The following is a 22,959-nucleotide window of genomic DNA, read 5'->3' on the forward strand; positions in this document are numbered from 1 at the left end:
ACTTTTCAACTCCGGCAAAAAGATATTTTTTGTATACTAGTAAGTTGTAAGACGTCCGTTGAAAAATGATTAATATAACAAACACTTTGATTTAATATACACGAAATATTTATAAAAAATCAATTTCTTATAATATTATGCAAATGATAATTATTTATGATATATGAAATGATAAAAAAATAATGAAAAATGATTTTTTTGTTTTAATGAAGAACCTCTCGAAAAACTACATTGCACGTTAATTGTCTCTGGTCATTCAGTAATCTTCCTTGCTGTGGATTCTATTCAATACACACCCAGGTTGACAACCATATTGGCAGTGCGATTCGTATGAAGGTGCTCAATTGAATGGCATTATAATGCTACAATGTGCCTTAACATATATTCGTGATCAATTTAATCATATCATTATCACTGGAAAATTGACACAACAGTGGTTGGTATATTCATATTTGCAAGTGGAGGCCAACGATTTAATTATATCAAATATATGTACGCGACCAAAACGTGGCAAATTAAACCACGTCAGGCTACTTTATCACAGAAATATTCTGAAACTATCGGCCTCGTCAAAACATGACGCTATGCCCCCATGCATGTTATCTTTGCGCCATGGACTTGGCAGCAATGATAGGAGGAACAAGTTAGCATTGAGCGATGAAAATGTTACACTGTAAGCACATGAAAAAAGAATTCATATAGCGTTACAGAGTCAGTAAGTCAGTGATGAGCTTATTTATATCATTATTTATTATGTCGTGTATGGATACATCTTTATGGGGTACGATCATTTTAATCAATCTTGAAAGAAAAGAGTTCGTCTATCTATATGTCCATTTCCCCCAGAAGTTCTCAACTGCATTATCCAGCAATGTTCAAATTTAAACATTTGCTACGTGTAGGAATTGTAAGGAGACGGCTCGCTGTGACGTAGTTGGTCACTTTTTTTTTTACCTCACCATTACATTATTATAATTCCCAAAACATTGCTGGAAATGATGCTTGACCATGTCTGACGATTTTTAGCAAGCATGAATTAGAATCTACGTCGTTAAACACAGTCACGTCCATAAAACATAGTTATTTGAAACTTTTTCCACAATACCAACATCACACTGCAGCCAGTGTGTTTGGCGTCTAGTCGACATGTTGCAGAAAATGGGTGAAAATCTGTAGGATTCCCACACGCATAGGCGTGCCTACAGGGGGGGGGGGGGGGCAGGTGGGCCATGGCCCCCCCTAATGTAATCACTCAGATCGGCATTTTCTCTAATGCGTTCGTTAATATTCGTATATTCCTGGCACTGTGACACTCAAACTGTGTTTCAGTGTTGCAGCATGCTAATAAACAATATTTTTAAACATTTTATCGTTCTGGAAATACAGCCGCCTTAGTTTATTTAAAACATGAGGTCCCTTAAAATGGCCAAGCAAAAAAAAATCTTTTAGGAGGTTTGTTAAAGTTCTGTTGTCTGAATTGCTGTGTTTGCATTCTCTAAAAAGAAGTTCATTTCAAGGTAGATCTGGACTAAGCTATTGGAAATTCGAGGGGGAAAAATGTGTAAGTACATTTTAAACATCGTATATGGAAAAAAAAATATATTTTCAAGATTGTTAAAATTATACAGATATAAATATTAACTAGTAAACATATCTCGTTGATACTGCACAAAAATATAAACAAGTCAATGAGTGAATGTATTTAGGCTATTTAACATTCTAAATTTAGCTTCTGATTTAAAAATTTAGCAGGGCCCCCCCTAATAGAAATGTCTGGGCACACCTATGCCCACACGGTATTACGTTTATCATTTTCATTTTACATTAACGATTTTGCAAGCACAAGCAAGATCCCACAGAGAGGGACATTTTGTTTTATGAAAGATGTTGGGGAGGGGAGGGGGTGTTCGTCCCTCCATTCCCGGGATCAACGCCCATGGCGCAGACCATGAGCTGAAGAAAAATAGCTCCACCCGGTTACCACCTAATCATGGAGACATGGTCACCCCATGGATGCAGCCCAATCATTGAAGTCAGTCAGCAGTAGAAGAACTTCAAGGCTACTAATGAATCCGCGAAATACTTAAAAAAAGAGCCATTAATCACCTAAGACCCCGCTTGTCTGCAGTGCGTCTGGAACCGACGCCAGGAGAGACGCCAGAGGGTCGTTACCACAACGCCGAACGTACAATAACGTCGATTACCATAACGCCGAATGCTAAATTGACCGCAACTCCGACAGCTAGAAAACTGCTGTGTACCACAACGCCAAAATACAGTAACGCCGAAAAATGTTGCTGCGTGGTGAGGGGGGGGAGGGGGGGAAGCACAGGAGCAAAATGAAAAACAACTGAGTGAATTTGTGTGTGTTTCTTATATGTATCTTAACGCCGAAATACCACAACCTAACCTAACCTAGGCTAGCCTAACCTAGCCTAACCTAATCTAACCTTACCTAACCTAACCTTTTGTGGCAGTCCTGCAATGACATTTTTTCGGCGTTAATGTATTTCGGCGTTGTGGTAATTAGGCGCTATGGTACACAGCAGTTTTCTAGCTGTCGGCGTTGTAGTCAATTTGGCATTCGGCGTTATTGTACCTTTGAATATATATACTGTATAGAAGTCGCCAGCCCAGGTTAAAATTTCTAATACGGTTTTGAGGTAGTTGGTTAATTCACCGCCGCAATCGCCACCATCTCTAGGGCATCGACTTGTGGTGGTCCCTAGCGGACAAGTCTCGAACTCTTCAAACACCCCTTCCCCCTCCCGTTGAACGACGTTGAGCTGCAGTGAATGATGGATGAGGGGAGCGGGGAATGACAGCGGGCGACAGCGCTGCGTTCTAACGTGTAAATAACAACTAAGACGATACAGGGCGTTACGGCAGCGCACTGCAGCGGTGGAGTTCCCAAGCTGCTCATCATACGCTTATGAAAAACGTAGAGTAAATCCTATCCACTCGCGACTTCTATACAGTATATATATTCAAAGATTGTACGTTCGGCGTTGTGGTGAGTCCCCGACACCAGCCAGGGTTCGAGAGGTCAGGAAGTATCGCCGATGAACTGACTGTGGTCCGCTGCGCGCGCGCACGCAAGCACACACACGCGCGAGTGCCTGCGTTCCGTTTCCTCTCCGATAGGCGTTTGTTTACGAGCAGGGAGCTGGTAGCGGTCTTCTTCCGGTTCTGCGGGAGCGGGGGTCCTTTCGACCAGGAGTTCGTTCGAGCAACAACAACGAGTTGTGTCCACAGTCTCCAGTTAGTTTAAATTGGAGGAAAAAAAAAAAAAAACTTGGAACTAATATCTGGTTTAGTGACCTTTCTCTGCATTATAGAGCAAATGATGCCACGGGCACAGAAAAAAAGAAGTTCTGTACTCTTACAAAATATTCCATTGGAAAACATTTCCCAAGAAATAGTTTTTAATGCTGCAAGAAATATAGTATTGTTACTTTGAAAATAACACATGGATATGGTAAATAGTACTGAGCAATTCTTACTAAAAAAATTGGCGTAAATCTGGCAACAGGGCACGCCGGAACAAGAACAGCGCTAGTGGTAGAAATCCTGCATTGGAAGGATAGAGCACGTGCCCATTAAAATTGCACGTTGCAAACTAGGTGGCGAGTCACGCTACACCTCCAACCCAATTGCGATGCGGTCAGAAGGGCGAAACTGCAACAACATTGTAGCATTGCAGCAGGTCTCCGGCTGCGAGGGAGCCAGGGGCGCAACTAGGGGGGAGCAAGCGGGGCATACGACCCGGGCGCAAAGCTGTGGGGGCGCCGAAATCGCTTGCATTGTAATTCCTACTACAACTGGTAACTGGTAAAAAGTTTTTTTTAACTTGCATGCCAGGAATGTCTAATCTGATTTACAATATAACGTCTCAACATATTTAATGAACAAGTCTAAGTGATTATACGGACTACTTTATGGACATAGTGGGTTCATTCATGGAAGGTACAGAAGCACAGAAACTGTTACATGTAGGTATGGAAAATGCTTAAATGCTTTATTGGTGTGGTATGTGCAAAAAAAGAGGGGGGGGGGGGGCGCATGAATCCATTCATGCCCCGGGAGCCAGAGACTCTAGTTGCGGCCCTGGAGGGAGCTGTGACCTGCGCGCTAGTCGGACGGACGAGCCCAGGCGAAATTTCTCGTTTCCGGCTTTCGGGGGGTGGGGTTGGTTCGGCCGTTGAAAGGGGGTGGGGGACGTCACACCCCGCACCCCTCGTCTAAACAAGTCCGTCTCCGGCGGGGCGAGGCTGATTGCAAACGTCCTGCAAACACGGAGAGGCAGGAACAATATCTTTTTTTTTTTTTGACGACGCGCGTGCTCTTTGTTTACCAGCCGGAGGTACATCATCGCCGCTAATGAAGTACGAGGACGGTAATTATCATAATCGAGGGAAGGAGTTTATGGGACAGGGAGGGGTAGGAGCGGAAAACAAAACACCACACGAACGCGCGTTTCCTGGTAAACACAGTCGTCGACTTGCAGTGACAGCTACTGGCTCGATGTTTTGGCAACGGAAACGTACTGGGACAAGTGCTGCAAGAGCCCCCTTACCCCCCTCCTTGTTTTTTTTCTAAAGCTACTCATTAACCTAGTTCAAATGACGGATGTGTGACTCAATTTATGGCCGACGAAAAATTAGAGGATAGCCTTCTATTTAATCACGAATTAGGACATAATTGTAAGCAGTGGTATTGTCAGCACCCAACTTTTATAAGTGATACTTTTTATCAGGTTCTCAGATCGCCTATAAATGCGTTTTAAAGCATATTTTAAAACGTTTCCGGTGGAGGACCCCCGGACCATTGCTTGTCTGAAGTGTATTCTATACAGCTTCCCCGCCCCCCCCCCCCCCCCCCCGGCCCAACAAAAATAAAATCAGGAACAAGCCTATAAAGAATTTATTATCATAGCTTCCTTATAGCTTCCACAAACCCTGGCTGCACTTGGAGCCGCTGCCCTGAAAAACTCACCGATCGGTTTCGCGATAGGCTAGAATCCAAATACGTTTGCCCTTTTACTGCCCCAAAGTTTATCCGAAAGCCTCTGGGCTAGTGAAAAACCTTCACAAAAGGAGTATCGTATCACACGCATCCCAGTTAACGACAGGTGTCACAAGCCAGTAGCCAATGAGCAGATGCAATTTGCCCGAGTGCATAGAGGATCGTGGAGTCTATCCATGAGATCATTGAACCCGCGTATTTTTCCACTCCCTGTTCCTAGTTATGTTTACTAGATAAATAAAGCGTATCAGCATATGCTTTAGCAATTATTATTAATCAGCGACTATATGGATTGGCTTTTAAATTCCAGGCCCTTTTCAACCGGGGATTCAACCATGGGATTAGGTTTTATCACGTGGTTTCCCATCCGTATGAGCATGCATATTTCGCGAAAATATTCCAAGACCAGCTGAACGTTAAAACACTGTATATCATCGTCTGTGTTCCGTGATTGTATGAGTTTCTTTCAGTTGCAATTTCGCAAATTCAGTATGCAAACCTTCACTGTATTCATGATTGGACCGCAGTTATTTGGACACGCCCCTCTACGACCGTGAGCCAATGACACCCAGCTAGGAGAGAAGTAAGAGATCAGGCAGTGTAGATTAAAATGTTCTCGCTGAGAAACCAGCCAATGGAAAAGCAACATAAGGCCTGACGCCTAACGAAATCGCGAAAATTTTCGGGTCTCAAGTTCTTAATTTAAATAAAGGATTATACTGTTTAAACTGAGTTTTACGTAGTTTATGGCCAGAAACAAATGGTCGGTTACAAAATGTTCAGATTGGCTGAAATGCACTTAACACGGGGGATGAAGGTTTAAGTCCATACACAAAATCCGTGTGGCGAGACGTGACGATACAGATGATTGAGCTTTACCTTCAAAGATAGCGAAGTCGTGTGACACATTCCCCAGGGGGACAAAAAAAAGCGGGACAAACAAGATAAGTTGTTGGAACTTTCCACGATTAGTCTCCTACAAAACTGAACCACTGCACTGAAATGTTGAGCGACTTAGTGATGGGTACATGAATTATTTTTTTCCGGGGGTAAGGGAAGAAGGTTTGAAAAAAAAAATGGTTTTAAATAATACAATTTGAATTTGCGTATTAAAACAAATTGTTTGTCTGTAAAGTCGGTTTACGGAAGATAGTTTAACGTGACAACGTTGATGAAATGATTGCATTCTTTTATGAATAAAATTGAATCATTTTTATTGAATTATCACTTTTTTGTATGGATACAAAGAAGGAGTGAAATGAAATCTACAATTTAATTGATAAATTTACTTTTATTTGCACACATTAATTCAAATATGTTTATTACTTTAACGAAGAGATTATTTTAACCATAACTTTTATACATGTTTGCTATTTAACATTTTCCAATCTGTGTTATTCTGTTAAGGATAGGACGATTATAGGAAAAGTAGGAAACGAATGGGAGTGTTTCAAGTTTAATGTGCCTCGAAAAAGTCAAATCGATGGTTGTTTCAATCGAGTGGAAGATAGATAGCTAGATGCGGCGCAAGCGTACAATGATAGTAACGGGACAGCGTGACGGGACAATGTGCGTAACGGGACACTTTTTCGTGCGTGCAGCCGGCGTTCATCGATTTATTAGACGTTGTCACGTCAATAATTCATCAAAGCCAAGGGATATTTCGTGTGTGGTTTGTAGTTCCATTACTGTAGAAAATTTTGTACTTTTTACAAGGAAAATTCCTTGGGTTTTAAAAGTGATATCGTTGGCAACTGGGTTTCCAAGGACTATCCTTTAAAAGTACAAAATTTATTTTACAGTGGCAGGTATTGTATCAGCTCACCTCGCAACATACAAATGTAACGTATTGCTTTCAGTGAGATATGCATATACTTTCAAAACTTCAAGGAGCGATCCCCCCCCCCCCCCCCATCAACACCATCCCTTTATGTCCACTACTGATGCGACCTGTAGATGTTTCCAGACGAACGAGCAGTCGAACAACGGAAAAGAAGAAAATGAACAAACAATTATTTTTTCCCCTCTAAGCTAAAACTTTTGAATCGGGGAAATCGATACCAACACAAATCCCTACCATTGTGGTTTTGCGTTATTTCATCAGAAGTTGGACTGTTTAAGCAAAATCGAGACCATTTAGATTCCCTGACCTGGGTCACTCATCACCAATTCTGTACTTTTACAAAAAATTCCTTTGGAAACCAGCTGCCAAGAAATAGTTTGTAATACTAAAATGAATACATTGTAACTTTGTACAATACATGGCTATGGTTATTTTTTGTGTGTATATATATGAATGTGTGAGTATATATATAATACGTTTTCCGAGATAATAATGGGTATTTATTATGATAATTGGCACATAATTTTATGTTTTAATTGATGTTTCATTCGAGCATATATTTTTTTTGGAAAAGATATAGACTATTCAATAATTGGACTTAATTTTGTTTTATTATGCTTATTAATGTGTGCAGTTTTACAAATAACTATAACTTTTTGAGGTTCTGGGACAACACAGTGCATATCTGTCCGGGTAATAATCCGAACCCGGTATTACAAATATATTAATGTAGTAATAACATAGTTTGTTTGTTAAATAATAATTTAGGAGGAACAACATTTCAACAAAATATGTATTTAAACCTAATAATCCCACTTGTTTGGTCTGCAAAACGGTTTTAAGGAGCTGACACACTCACAACTGTTTGTCTCCAACTAATTATATTTGACAAGAGAGTGGGAGGAAATATGGCTTAGATCTTTCGCCATCAAATAAAGTTGGACATAAACCTCTTTATTCGCTCATGAGTTCTTCGCTGTTTCAAAGATTCGTTGTGATGGAAACAGAGGCCATTTCTGTTTTCGCTGGACAGGATTCTCATTGGCTGATTCCGTGCAACATTCAACATGATTTATAACTAGAGACCTGCAAATTTCGCGGATTCATTTCGTGATATGCTACAATTCAAATAATTATACCTTAGCGCTGCTTCTGCAATTGGTTCACTGTTAATCTGGAGTAATGAGGGCCAATTAGAGACTCTCACTCAAAGAAGTGTCGAATCACAGGCCACCCAGTCGAGACGACTCACAAGTCAGCAGCCAATGTACAGGTGGCATTTGCCCGAGTGTGTAGAGTGTAGTAGAGTCTATCCTGGAGGTCATTGAACCTGCGAATTTTGCAGGTCTCTATTTATAACCTGTCCTATGTGCAAAATATTTGATGGAAACTTAAGTAATCCAACTTGTAAAACAACATGAATGCGCTGGTGACGTTTTCGGTGACTTCGCAAACTTCCATTATTATTAGACCTATTTTACTGGAAGGTGTTGGAAGCGCAAGTTTGACAGGGCCATTAGACAAGCATTATTTTAAAATCAACTAAATTTTCCAGTTACGCCGTAAACAGAACAATGTTTAGTACGTGCAAACTGACTTTTCTTTCAGTGTACAGTAGCGAGCAAGCCCAGCGCATCTTACAACACTTCACACAGCTTGTACTTCAGGAAACAATGTTCACCGCCTGCGGTCGAATCCTTGCGGTATAAGAAATGCGACACAGAACGGCAGAAGGGTTTTCACCAGAAATAAATGAGGTCATCAAGAGGAAGAGAAAAAAAAAGGGAGGGGGGGGGGGGGGTAAATTCTCAGAAAAATCTTCCATCACTCCGTCCAGTGTTCTTAGGCGTACCATTATAATGGCACTTGTACCATTACTGAACCTTGTGTACCATGTACTGTAATACAGATATTAGGAATTAAGTTTTATTTTTTTTAATGAAAGGAAGATAAAGAGTATAAAAATTACTTTGAAAAATTGTTCGAATCGTGTAAATTAACGATAACACTTTTTTCACAAATTTTCGCAAGTTTGTTAATCTGGTGTTGTGGGTCGATATTTTCTGGACTATTAAATAATTTCTACGTGCGTGTTAGTTGAACAAAAAATAAAATAAATAAATATATATATTTTTTTAAATTTGCCATTATTTTAAGCTACTGTACCAAAACTGTGTAGCAATATACAACAGATTTCGTACAAACGTACAATTTTAGTGCCAGGTTACAATTACTCCGTAAATCCCGTACTGTGATAGGACACCGACGATATAACTGCCCCACGCTCTGAGTTCAAACGCCTTCGACGGAACAAAAAAGAAAGAAAGAAATTTGATGTGTTTGGTAAAGGGGAGGGGGGGGGGGGAAGTGGAAATGCCACGTCACGAGGGAGGTGACGAGTCGCTTCCTTCGCGCGGAAGAGTTCGTCGAAACCGTCAGCAACTCGCCGCGGCCAGATGGTCGGTGAACCGGCCTCTCGTCAACTCTTGTTAATTCGTCTGATCTGCCGCGCGCAGCTCTCCCTCCTCCCCTCCTCCACCCCATAAACCCATGTCCTTAATTTTCCCTGCGCCCGAACACGTGACGACTGTCTGGTCGGCTTCGCGGGAGCCGAGGACTCTTCCCGGAGAACTCTTTAACTGGAACCGGCGACCGGGAAAAAAATTCTCGGCTTCGACGACTTGTAGGATTATACTCTGGATCGGTCCGTGGAAAAAAAAAAATTGGTTGTCTGTAAAGTCGGTTTACGGACGATAGTTTATCGTGGCAACGTCATAACAAAACATTGATGAAATGAATGCATACTTTTATGAATAAAATTGAATCATTTTTATTGAATTACCACTATTTTGTATGGATACAAAGGAGTGAAATTAAATCTACAATTTAATTGATAAATTTACTTCTATTTGCACTCATTAATTCAAATATGTTTATCACTTTAACGAAAATATAATTTTAACTATAACTATTATACATGTTTGCTATTTAACTTGTTCCAATCTGTGTTATCCTGTTAAGGATAGGACGATGATAGGAAAAGTAGGAAACGAATGGGAGTGTTTCAAGTTTAATGTGCCTCGAAAAAGTCCAATCGATGGTTGTTCCAATCGAGTGGAAGAGAGATAACGGAACAAAGCGTAACGGGACAATGTGCGTAACGGTAAAATGAGTCATCCTTTTTCGTGCGTGCATTTGGTATTCATCGATTTATTAGACGTCACGTCAAAAATTGAGCTAGTCTTTCAGTTCTCGCCAGTGATGTGTAAACACTACTAAACCTCGGTAACGAGCCAAACTCACGTGTTCTCGTGTTGATCTTGTTTCAAATAAACTTAAAATACGAACTTCGGACACAGAGCGTAAACCGTTGCTTGGCACCATCAAACGCAGCTGGCAATTAGCGGCAAGAAACAACCGGAAATGTCAAAACTGTTGGAAACCGGCTCCGATGAAACTCCGGCTTTGTGCCTGCTTTTCGACAAGGAATTTGATTAAAATACTGCCCATCTTGTCGAAATGCACGATATTGACTATACACGGGTTTATGCTGCTACAAGCGAATCCGCCATCTTTGTGACACATTTCCGTTCATCGACTTCCGTTACAGTCTCACAAAATGGCTCCTACCAAATTCCATATACCGAGGGTTAAGATGTTTATACATAAAAAAAATTATTTTTCTTTGGTCATTGTTTTGCATCGACAAAAACGTAAATTCATTTTATTTTTTCTCTCTAAAAAAATTATGTCTAGTGACTATATTGAATGATTCCTAAAGACCTTTGTACATTCGGGCCGACATCATTCGTTCATCAGCCGTTAAATTTGCGATATTCTTGAGAAAAAAAACGGGTAACGGAGGGAAAAGATCTAGCTTCCAGAAACTCTTGTTTTTTTCCCCCTCCGGAAACCCGTAAACGTAATATTATCCGTTGTGAACTGAGATTTGAGGAGTCAGCACCTTTAAAGACTCCCTTTCCTGCTTTCTTGGATCCGCCACTGTTCTGCGGACGAGAACACGTTGTCCGCTGCATTTACCTGGAACGTCAACTGCACTTTCCAGGCCCCCAGTGTCACGTAGAAACTCGTCAGTCAGCAAAGGCTACCGTGCGATGTGTCACATGTTAAGGGGCCCGCCTAGTGTGGGATGTACCTGTGTTAGCGAGGCGGGAGGATGAGTGAGACGCTCTCTGGTGCTTCTAGCGCGGTGTCGCTGCTCGAGGTGGGTTTACACCATTACAATCAGTCGTGTACTTATGATACGACTTTACGCCAAAACCCAAAATTTTCAGTACTCTCACAAAACATTCCTTTTGGAAACCAGTTGTCAAGACATAGTTTGTAATACTGCAAGAAATATATTTTAACTTGGGGAATCCTTCTTTTCACAGACGAGAGAGTCAAACGCCCGATCGTGCATCTTCGGTTTTTTGTTTTGTTTATTGTAAATAAATATGGCGGTGTTGATAAAAGGATACTAATGGTCAATTACGTTAGGTTAGCTACATTATAAATACTTTAAAACATCGTGGACGGTTGATTTGGTTAGGATAGCTACATGAAAGATACGGGAAAAAAGCATGAACTTCGGGGAACTTCGGGTTTTGGCTCTCTCGTCTGTGAAAAAAAAGGCTTCCCTTTTAACTTTGTACAATCCATGGCTATGGGTATTTTTGCTTATATAAATTTACGTTGTTAGAGGTAATTTATATCTCATTCAAGCAAAAACAATATTAAACCATGGAAAAGATAATAGAATATTTAATAATTTGACTTATTTTGTTTTATTACGCTTATTAATGTGCACAGTTAATTCTGGAAAGCTATTCAGGGAACGGTTTTACAAATAACTTATAAATGTCCGGGTAGGAATTCGAATACAGTATTACTGCGAACACTATTTTGTAGTGATACAGTTTTTTTCATGTAAATTACAAATATCTATGATTTAACATGAATATTTCTGTTCCATTTACAACAACAAAATTATAGTGCATGTAATTTGGTGGAATGGTTAATGATTGTCGTGTAGGAGTTTTGACGGGCAGTAGGCGAATCATATATTGACTTAAGATTTAACAGGGATGGTTATATTTTATATTAATCCTTCAGAATTCGCTGAAGCACCAGTTAGATAACAGTAGAATGTGTTGGCGCGTAATAAATTTTCCTTGGGGAAAATCAAGGTTATGGATATAGTACAAAAGGAGTATGAAATGCGAAATTATTAGCATCATGTAAAGAAACTATAGTTTACTTAGAATAAATTTGCACAAATAATTATAAAAATAAGTTCTGATGGGAATCTTTATTTTGTTTTGTGAGTTAGAAAATTATAATTTTAAGGAATTTCTGGTTTATTTGTATTGTTATACGCATCTATAAAAATGTATTTACAATTCACGAATATTCATGAATGGTGGCTTAAAATAAATGGTATTGGCATTACATGATTTTTTTATTTAAAGTTAAATATTTGTGATTCCATTTTGAGTACGAATTCTAGGCTACAAGCTGAAATGTTGCAATTATAAGGTTCAATCGTAGCCTTGTGTTTTTTTTTTTTTTTTGTTTTTTTTTTTGTATTTCAAGTAGGTTTATAACAGATTCCACCCTAGATAAAAATGTTTCGTTGAACTATCAGACGGCAACGATTTATAACCTGAATTCACTTCAAGATACAGATAACAACAACTAAGAAATACAAAAATTTTAGCTTACATAACATGCTGCATTCTCGCACGTTTTCATCGGTTGGACTCAACGACCACTAATTCATTCATAAACTGGAAAAAACCCGATATTACTTTACCGTGTGCTCATCAGCGTTTAGGTTAAGTTTATAATTGAAGGTTTTCACGTGCTGTCATCTCGTCATGCACAGGAAAATAATGAGATCTGAGCAGTAATCGTTAAAAAAAATTCTATGGCGGAGAAATGAAGATAAAGTTGGAAAGCAAGTGACTTTCAGTCAAATACACTAGAGACTGATACCGGACAGCTCCAAGATTTTTGTGTGAAAATCTGGCGTTGTTTTCACGTCAGTCCGATATATGGCAGAAGATATGCCCAGTACGAGCGACACAGCTGTTTAATACGTATGGTACCAACATTATGACAACTAAAAAAACTTTCTTATCTCTTAAAAAAATAATTAAAAAATCATACAGATTTTAGAGGGGTGGGCGGGATAAAGCTCCAGTGCTTCAAATTCCTTAAAAAAAAAGTTAATCGTTTTGACACCAGATAATTATAGTATATAATTAAACGATTTATCTATAAAATATCGTGTGGTCGCACTTCTTGCCACTAGGTTATTTCTCGCACTCTCGCATGTGTTGTTAGTATAGAGCTATCCGGTGTTAGACTCTAGTGTATTTTCTCGAGTTCTGTCAAGAATCTGTACCGCGTGTTTCTTGCCTAATAACAGACACACATATACACTGAAAAAAAAAAAAAAAAAAAAACGTGTATTAGATATTTTCTCTCTTCGAAATATGGAAAAAGAACTACTCATCCGCTCTCAGCGTATTATTAAACGCTTTTCGTAAACAAACACCACTCTGATATATTGAGCAGTTTTTCAAATCGCGAGGTTTTTTTTTCTGGACTCCGTGTGCACATGTTGTTTGTTGTTGTTTTCTGATTTTTTTTTTCCCCGGTGGGCGGCAGCTGCCACTGGCTCGGCGGTTATTCAAGGCCAGCAAGCTCTGCTCGCGTATCACGGGACAACTGACTGCCCGACCAGCGCGACATGTGCCAGCAGGGCGTGGTCCACGCGACAGTCACTGAATCGCCTTCTTTCCCAGCGGCGGGCGCAGGGGGAGAATTGAGGGAATATCTCCCCCGTCATTTTATAAAAAAAAATAAAATAAAAAATAAAAAAATTGGTTGTCTGTAAAGTCGGTTCACGGACGATAGTTTAACGTGACAACGTCATAACAAAACATTGATGAAATGATTGCATACTTTTATGAATAAAATTGAATCATTTTTATTCAATTATCACTATTTTGTATGGATACAAAGAAGGAGTGAAATTAAATCTACAATTTAATTGATAAATTTACTTTTATTTGCACTCATTAATTCAAATATGTTTATTACTTTAACGAAGAGATTATTTTAACTATAACTTTTATACATGTTTGCTATTTAAAATCTTCCAATCTGTGTTATTCTGTTAAGGATAGGACGATGATAGGAAAAGTAGGAAACGAATGGGAGTGTTTCAAGTTTAATGTGCCTCGAAAAAGTCAAATCGATGGTTGTTCCAATCGAGTGGAAGAGAGATAGATGCGGCGCAAGCGTACAATGAGCGTAACGGGATACAGCGTAACGGGATACTTTTTCGTGCGCGTTCATCGATTTATTAGACGTTGTCACGTCAAAAATCAAATTCGAACGGATTTAATAGTGTGCTTATTAAGGGAGATATGAATTTCATCGTCTTTCAACTTCGGGTATATTCCACCCATCCAGTAATGTTTGGTCGTATAGAAAATAATTTCGGCCGAAAGTTATAGATATTATTTTTTTTTATTTTACAGTGAAAATTAATGTTTTTAATAGTGTACAAGGTATGGATATTATGATTTTTTAAAATTTAAAATATATACCCTGTTTTTCAACCCTTTGCAGCAATGGTTCGTGTTATCAAAAGTGTTTCATACACAAGTTTTAGATAAAAATATAATATTTACAAAAACTTCGAACGAATTCGAAAGTGTTCCTACTAACAGAGTTATGATTTTTTTGTCCTCTAACCCTTGTTTTTTCCACCCCTTGCAGTTATGGTTGGTCGTATAAAACATGTTCTTAGACAAACATTTTGGCATTACTCCTGCGAATTACAATACATTCAAATGGATGTGATGTTCCTCATATTATGGGAGTTATAGCGATTTTTTTTCTGTTTTTACTATAGAAACATTTGCAGAAAGTCGCACCATAGTAACGGCTACAATAGATAGTATTTATTCGAAATCTATCTATAACCAAGGTATGAAATTCCCTTTGTGCTTCTCGGCGGAAAAAATACTCTTTGCGACCAAAGAGCACGGACACGTCAGGCTTCTGGCCGCGCCGCGCTCCCATTGCTGCGCTCTCTCGACGAATGCCGAACTCACCGCGCCAGCCCGTGTTGCTACCCGGCGCGGCCGCCAGGCTTCTCTCCCCTCCTTCCACCCCCTACTCCCGCCGCCGGCCGCAGCACGCAAACCCGTTATGACGTCACCGCCACGAGAATCTTCCGGCCTTCCGCCCGCTGGCTGGCCGCGATTCGCGTCGTCGTTGTTTGCGTGAGGGTGCGACGCTGCCAGTTCTCGCCGGGCCGTCGCGGGGGGTGGACGAGCGCGCCGTCTCTCTCTCTTTCTTCCTCGCATCGCGCGCGGCTCTGCGTTCGGGGACCCTTGCATAAGGGCCTCCGACACCACCCACCCCCTCCTCTCCCCTCCCCCCACGCTTGCCGGTAGAGATGAGTGTGCTTAAAGCCTCGGTCGCTAGCCGCAAGGTTAGGATACACGACAGGGACTCTTGAAAGCTGACCACGCTCACCGGGCGGGAGCGCGAACTAGGAAAGTAACGCGATCGGAAAACACCGTTCGTTTCAACGTTTCTGGCAGCTCTCCCCCAAGATGTCGCGGGTGTCGCTGAACAAGCCCGTCGCCAGGAGCAACAGAGTGCGGAAGATCAGCAGGGTGAGTGAATGACCTCTTTATTGATCCCCATTCCCTCGGCTTCCTCGTGTAACGGCCAGGACGTATCGCTCCTTCTGGGACAAAAGAAAGATGGCTTCCGCTTTGATCAGCTGTTCTGCCATGTTTGGTACCGTCGTGGAGAGAACGGCTGGTATTGTATCCCGTGACCGCTTAGTTTATTTCTTTTGGCGAAAAAAGAAAAAAGATATGACGAGTACACGCTTTTTGGAATCAAACATGGCTGTTTTTTTTTTTTTTTTGAAACGGTGAAGGCGAGCGCGAAAGCGAGCCGCGTCGGTAACGAAAGAGTCGCCCGCGCGCATGCGCGGCTGTGGGCCAGCTGATCGCATGGCCGCGTGCGTTCCCTTGTCTGCGCCGTGGTTGGCGGGGGGAGGTCTTGGCGGGGGCTGAGCTGAGTGCAGCCAGACACCTCGGCGTCGCCTGTAGTGACTTGGCGATACTGCAAACAAAACAAAAAAAAAAAAGTAACAGGCCAGGGGTGACTCAGCGAAATTTAAACTTTGCCAGATCGCGAAATAGAAGCGTGTTGCTATGTGGGGTGATGCAGCGACTGTCGCTTTTATGACTGCTCGTTGCTCAGCTTCAACGAATCAAATAAAAAAAAAGTACTAAACATACCTTTTTTAAATGGAAAAAGTAATCTACAACCTATTTGAAAATTAATTATCGTTTATAACCTATAATATAAATACTCGTGAGACGTTAACATTTTATTAGGCTGCAAAAAAAATTCAAGTTTGGTAAAAATTTAAAAATTACTTATTATTTCAAAAATTGCTAACATTAAAAATGATATTTGAATTGGTAGACTGTACTGACAAAATGATAACGTCCTTCTTCCTACTAAATTACGTATAATTCTTTTAAAAAGGAAAGTTACTAAACATTACTATTTTTTTAAAAATTGAAATTATTACATTCTTAATGTGTAGTGAAATATGACCACTGTATATTACTTTGCTTTCATTTTAGCACAAAAAAAAAGTTGTTTTAGTAAGAATAATTCCTAACATACTAAATTTTGTATGATGATTCAGTTATCAAGAAAGTAAATCAGGTGGCTAATGAACTGTAATAAGAGTTATAGTTTGGGTGTTAAATTTTTTATTGACCCTCCTAGACAAAGAATATGAAATACATATTCATTTTTTATTCTATTCAATCATAGCAACAAAAATCATTTAAGTTTAATTAAATTTACTAGGATCTGTGTGAAATTTCACATATCCAGCTTTGATGGTTCTAGATAGCCATTATTACTAAGTGCGAGGTTTTGAAGTTATGCTTCTTTTGGAGCGTTATGAAAAAATGATGAGAGTGAATTTTTACGATTTGCGTGCACCATGGAACGAAATTTACACAGGATAAAAAAAAGGGTAGCCTACATACAAATAAAAATTATATGTGCTTTTAAATAAAATACTTTAGTGATTTATATTGAATACTGGTCTATATCATTAAAAACATTTATTTATAGTTAGTATTAGTGAGAGAAATTGTGTTCATAAACTTTCATAAGTGAGGTATTGTTCCCGAATGTATAATTTATTTGCAGTATAAATGATAAATTATTATATTATATAATAAATAATTAAAACTTTATATTAAAACAAAGATTCAAGATATTTATTGATTTCCATTATTAATTAAAATTTATCTAGGTTGTTTTACTTCATTAAAAAATTAATTTACAATTATATTAATATTTAGTACGGAGTATTTATTAAAAATTTTAATTTGTTTAAATTTGTACTTAACTAACAGTATTTATATTTTTCTAGTCCATTTATTATATTTCTCATAATTATTTGCATGCAAAATTAAAGTTATTTTTTTATCACCCCAAATAGGTATAACTTATAACGCGTGTACTTATGTACAAGCACCCCTTTTATATGTACTTACATTATAAATGCCGAAAATTGAAGTCGATAAATTTAGAGAAATCATATATAAGATGAGCCCTGAAAACTTATCCCCTTCCATTTATTCAGAGGTAGAAAAGTAATCATTTTTATTCAAACTCATTCACCAAATTTAATTTATATATACACACGTCATATTTAATTTTAACGAAGTATACATATTATGTATTCACTAATTTTTACATATGTTTTGGTGGATGCATAGATACTCCTAGCCTTCATTGGACGAAACGTACTTCTTCCTCCACTTTTTTCCTCTAAGTTAGCTTTTAAGCTAACACGCATCGATGGAGCAAGTTGTCGCAGTGGTAAGACGTTGGATTCGCATTGAGAAGTACCAGGGTTCCAATCTCACTCCGGTAATCCTGTTTCCAATTTCTCATGCACAAATTCCTTACACGCGATTTGTAGTATACTAGGATCATTGCTGTCTGACAAGTCGTTAAGCTCTCTCTCTCTGTCTATCTAGACACACATGCGCTTTAATTATCACATCAAGTAATAAAAAAAATTATCATAATTAGGTGTTTATAGAAATGGGATCTCATGGTTATGAAAAAAAAAACAAGTTTTTTTATATCTCCGGTTCCCGTCATCGTAGTTAGATAAAATATACACCAGTCTTTAACTCTAATCATAAGACTTTAAACACAATAGATTTCATCAAAATCGGTCAAGGTGTTTTTTGTGCGATACTCGAACAGACAGAAAAATATTCAATAATAATATATAATTTCAATATACAAATAATTAAATAATCAACTATTTTAATTAAACTTATTTAAAGGAATAAATACATTTGAGTTATTATTTGAGTATATATATCATAGATGAGGATGGGCATAGTCGGAACAGCCCAGCAAACGAACATACCTACCATTGCACTGTGGGCGCATCGAAGAACACGATACTTTATTGATATCAACACGCTAGCAGAATATCTTAGGCTGTGCGTTTTATTTCGACCAAAGTTAGATGTGATCTTTTGACTGGAATAAATTTGAACTGAACTACACTTTTATACGGCTGGCCTTTTGGCAGAAAGAAGTATACTGATATTTAGTTATTGTATAGTTTATTGTTTATTTTGTACTCATTTCTAATCAACATTTCAAAACTGCTCCATAACATTACCGGTAAATGTTACTATTCATCACCTTTTTTTCCCTTCTATTTTTGGTTAGCTGTGGCCTTTTGAAGGAAAAAAAAGTTATCTTCGGATTAGAAGTTTCATTACACCTCTGCGGCTGCCTTCGAATACCTTATTATAGTCCTGTTTCGGCCCTATGTGTGTTTATCCGAGTACTTACAGCACGTTACGTTCTAATATTTTGATTCAGCGTGTTAAAGTGACCCAGCATTATATTACCGAAACTGCAACATTCGTTTAGTCAGTACATGGGCGCTATGGATTAGTCGTTCGCCGATTTCAATAGAGTAGGTAAACTGAACAATCACTTTTAAGTGAGTTGGGAGTTTTTTCGATGGTTTCAAACTAATTAAAATAAAACCGACCAAATGCGAGTGGGACTCGTCTATATACACATACCTAGAGGCGGACACAACTACGAATCTTGGGAGGAGCGATTTGGGAAAGGACCGAGGGGAGGGAATTCGGATGACTGCAGTGTTTTGGGGTGGTAGATTATGGAATACCCCCTAGTTAAATAGGAATCAGAAATTTAGCTCCTTAGGCCATTTTAACGCACTTCTGACATCCTGAAAAGTAATTTTTTTTATGGACAAGGTTGAGTTTACCCACGCTTCGCTCGGACAAAGCCAGTCATCTCCTATCAACGCGAAACCAGAAGTACCTTTTGAAGGTCCAGAACTTTCTGGAACATTCGATGAGATTCTTGAACGTTCTAGAGCGTTCTGAAGAATTATAGAACATTTTCGAACCTTCTGGCAGATTCTATAACATTCTGGAACATTCTCCAGTCCATTGTTGATATACCCTATTTTGCCACTCATGTATACGAACCCGACCCCCGCAGTTTCAAACAGAAACCTTCTTCCTGGATGGGGGATGAAGAGCTACCACGCTATATAACCCCCATGGAGCTGCGTAGGTGGGTTGCGGAGTTATAGCTGCACGCAAGAACAAACAACGCTTACATTTACTATATGTTGATTTGTCTTAAAGTTATTGTTAGTTATGGGGATTCCCATAGGACTACCAGTGCACATACCTACCTAAATAATTATCTCACGTAATAACACATATCTCCAGCCTTTGAGTTTGGTTTGCAAGTATTTTTGCCCCGTATTGCTCTGTTAAATATTTTCACCTTGATTTTTACGAATACTACTTGTTACAGATTATGCAGAGATCTTAGTAAATTTACGGATATCATGCGGTTACTGAGTTTTATATCTTTAAACGTGAACTCACTAGAATAATTAAAAGTATTTAAAAAATACATTCACAAACTAATATCATCTACAAAAAAAATTGGTTGTCTGTAAAATCGGTTTACGGACGATAATTTAACGTGACGTCATAACAAAACATTGATCAAATGATTGCATACTTTTATGAATAAAATTGAATCATTTTTATTGAATTATCACTATTTTGTATGGATACAAAGGAGTGAAATGAAATATACAATTTAATTGATAAATTTACTTTTATTTACAGTTATTAATTCAAATATGTTTATTACTTTAACGAAGAGATTATTTTAACAATAACTTTTATACATGTTTGCTATTTAACTTCTTCCAATCTGTGTTATTCTGTTAAGGATAGGACAAATATAGGAAAAGTAGGAAACGAATGGGATTGTTTCAAGTTTAATGTGCCTCGAAAAAGTCAAATCGATGGTTGTTCCAATCGAGTAGAAGATAGATAGATGCGGTGCAAGCGTACAATGAGCGCAATGGGACACAGCGTAACGGCACAATGCGCGTAACGGGACACTTTTTCATGCGTGCAGCCGGCGTTCATCGATTTATTAGACGTCACGTCAAAAATTCCTGTCTTTATGTTTACTCTGTTTGAAACGGGACACAGAATTCGAAAGTCGGAACACGTTGTAGTTTCTACGAAAATTGTTATCTGGCACTACGAAGTACCCGTCGTTTGAGGTGCATTATTCGTTGGAAAGACCTAAATTAAAGAGGCATATCAACGCATGCCGAGCCATTAGCTAGTTCACAATAATAAAAAACAAATGTTGCTCAACCCCAACTTCAAAGACGTGTACCAGCCTGAGCTCTTTAGACTAGCGGTTCCCAAACGGTGGGTCGCGACTCGATCCTAGAACTATCAGAAACCATCGAATAAACCATCATAAAAGATAAGAAAAATCGTAATAAATCGAATTGTATGCAAACACATATCTGTTGTTAAATAAATAACTGTTTTGCTACAGAGTGCTTATAGGTATTTTGTCAACCATTTTCAAATCAGAACACAAATTGTTTATCAATAATCAATAGGTATCATCTTTAAAAAAATGTATGTATATAGATATATGCACTATATGATGGTAAATAATATATAGGGTAAGGTTGCCTATTTCCGTGATATCCCTTATTCCGTGATATTTTTTTGTTTTGTCTCTCAAGATCAAGCGAGTAGCAGTAGATAGTTGGGCCAGATCTCAAAATATAGCTCGCGATGTTCTCTTTCGTAGGGAAGAGGCGGCTCTTCGTTCGCGCGTTTTTTTTTTCATATGGTGCACAGTTGTTTGAAGAGTGGGTACTATGAAGCAATTATACTCATCATTTATACAACAGTAGAGTGAATTTTGTAATGAAAACTTAAATATACATATAACTGCCTTACGCTTTTAAGGATTTAATTTTCAATGTTTAAGTGTAAAAAGTATGTGTAGATTATTGTAGAGGGCTCGTTTTAAAAATATGTATTTGCTTTCCCGTTTCTCTTTTTTATTTCGTTTTTGGGCAAATAATTTGGAAGCACAAACTAAAGCATGGGAGTAACAAAATTATTTCATTGTTGAAGTATGTTTAATCAGTGCCTGTTTTTTCTTGAAACATGTAAATATATATATTTTTTTAATGTAGAACAGAATATTTCATTTATCATTCTCAAACTACAGACTGTTCATCAATTAAAGACACTTGATATCAGTCGTGTCCAAAATATATCCTTCAGTTTAGCTGTTTTTAGTTTTATTATAATAATAATTTTGTTTTAGTTGCTTTACAGTAAGTTTCTTATTTTACAGCCCGATAATGTGTTTATTTCAGTAGGTAGTCCTCGTTCAACAATGGGCAAAGAAAATGGTAAAACCTGTTGATCGTCTGGAAGTAGGAGGTCGAAGTGCTAAAACAAGCCCTGCAACTAGCTGTCAGAAAAGTTCTTCAGGAAGAGTGGACAGTCTAGAAGGCGTCCAAGCACTATAAAGTGCCGTGGTCGACATTTAAAGAAAACGTTATGAGGGCCAATGAACATCTTGATGGGAGGAGTGATTTTAATCTCGATGTGGTGTAAGTTGGTGTACCATTCGTGCTTGAATTATTTGATGTAGAATGTAAACTTGCTAAGTATGTTGAACGTATGGGGGTCATTGGTTTCGGATTGACTGTTTTTGAAATCAGGAAACTCGCGTATGAAATAGCCAAAAAAACACTGGTAAGCTGAAAGGTTTAATGCAGTTAAAGAATCTGCGGAAAATAAAGCGGTATAGGGGGTTGAAACGTTAAAAGGTTCAACTTCACTCTCAGGCGACCTGAAAACTTATCTAGTTATCGTGCATCATGTGTCAATCCTGTGTTAATACAGGAATATTACAATTCTCCAGAGAAAGTGCTGCTTGAACACGATCTTTTGGATTCGCCTCATAGAATTTGGAATTGCGATGAAACCGGACTTATGTTTGTAACATCTGGCAGAAATGTAGTGACTAGTGTTGTAGAAATACGATCACTGTGTTAGACTTGTAACACTTTATTTGGAGCATGTATTTTGTACTAAATATTAATTTTTGTGTGTAAATAGTACTTGGGACACAATTGTGACAGAATTGCATTTCTTGGATGTGTTTTATATATTTTTTCAATGTATCACGGAATTAGGATACCACTATCACGGAATAAAGGCACCTATCACGGAGTTAGGAATCCATGCTGTGTTAATTTTAGAAAATTATTATGTTGAACTGAGGTTATATAAATTATATACTACAGCATGTGTTAACTGGCTGTCAAATAAACTTTATATAAAAAAATTGTTACACCTATATAGTCTCCCAAGTAGTTCAGTAAATTCATTAGAAATAACTTATCACGGAATAAGGCAACCTTACCCTACATAAGGAAGGGATACGATACAAATAAAGTTTTCTTCTCCACCATCGACCGATGGATCGTGGAGGTTTCCTATAAGGAAAGGTGGGTCGCCAGCTGTAAAAGTTTGGGAACCACTGCTTTAGAGTAGACCATAATTGCATAGAGGTTTTCATCTTAT

General features: G+C 38.5%; 1 protein-coding gene across 2 annotated transcripts in view; it reads left to right on the forward strand.

The window, feature by feature from the left end:
• Positions 1-22,959, forward strand: part of LOC134532749 (monocarboxylate transporter 7) — a 139,938-nt gene that overhangs the window by 15,415 nt on the left and 101,564 nt on the right. Inside the window, exon 1 of one of the 2 annotated variants that reach the window (XM_063369562.1) lies at positions 15,120-15,570. The exons of the other annotated variant lie outside the window; for it this stretch is intronic. Coding sequence (XP_063225632.1) covers positions 15,508-15,570 — 63 coding nt within the window. The 5' untranslated portion in view covers positions 15,120-15,507. Of the gene's footprint in view, positions 1-15,119; positions 15,571-22,959 lie in introns of those variants that run through there. 2 annotated transcript variants of the gene reach the window in all.

Source organism: Bacillus rossius, chromosome 6 (genome assembly GCF_032445375.1).
Source record: "Bacillus rossius redtenbacheri isolate Brsri chromosome 6, Brsri_v3, whole genome shotgun sequence".
Lineage (NCBI taxonomy): Eukaryota > Metazoa > Arthropoda > Insecta > Phasmatodea > Bacillidae > Bacillus > Bacillus rossius.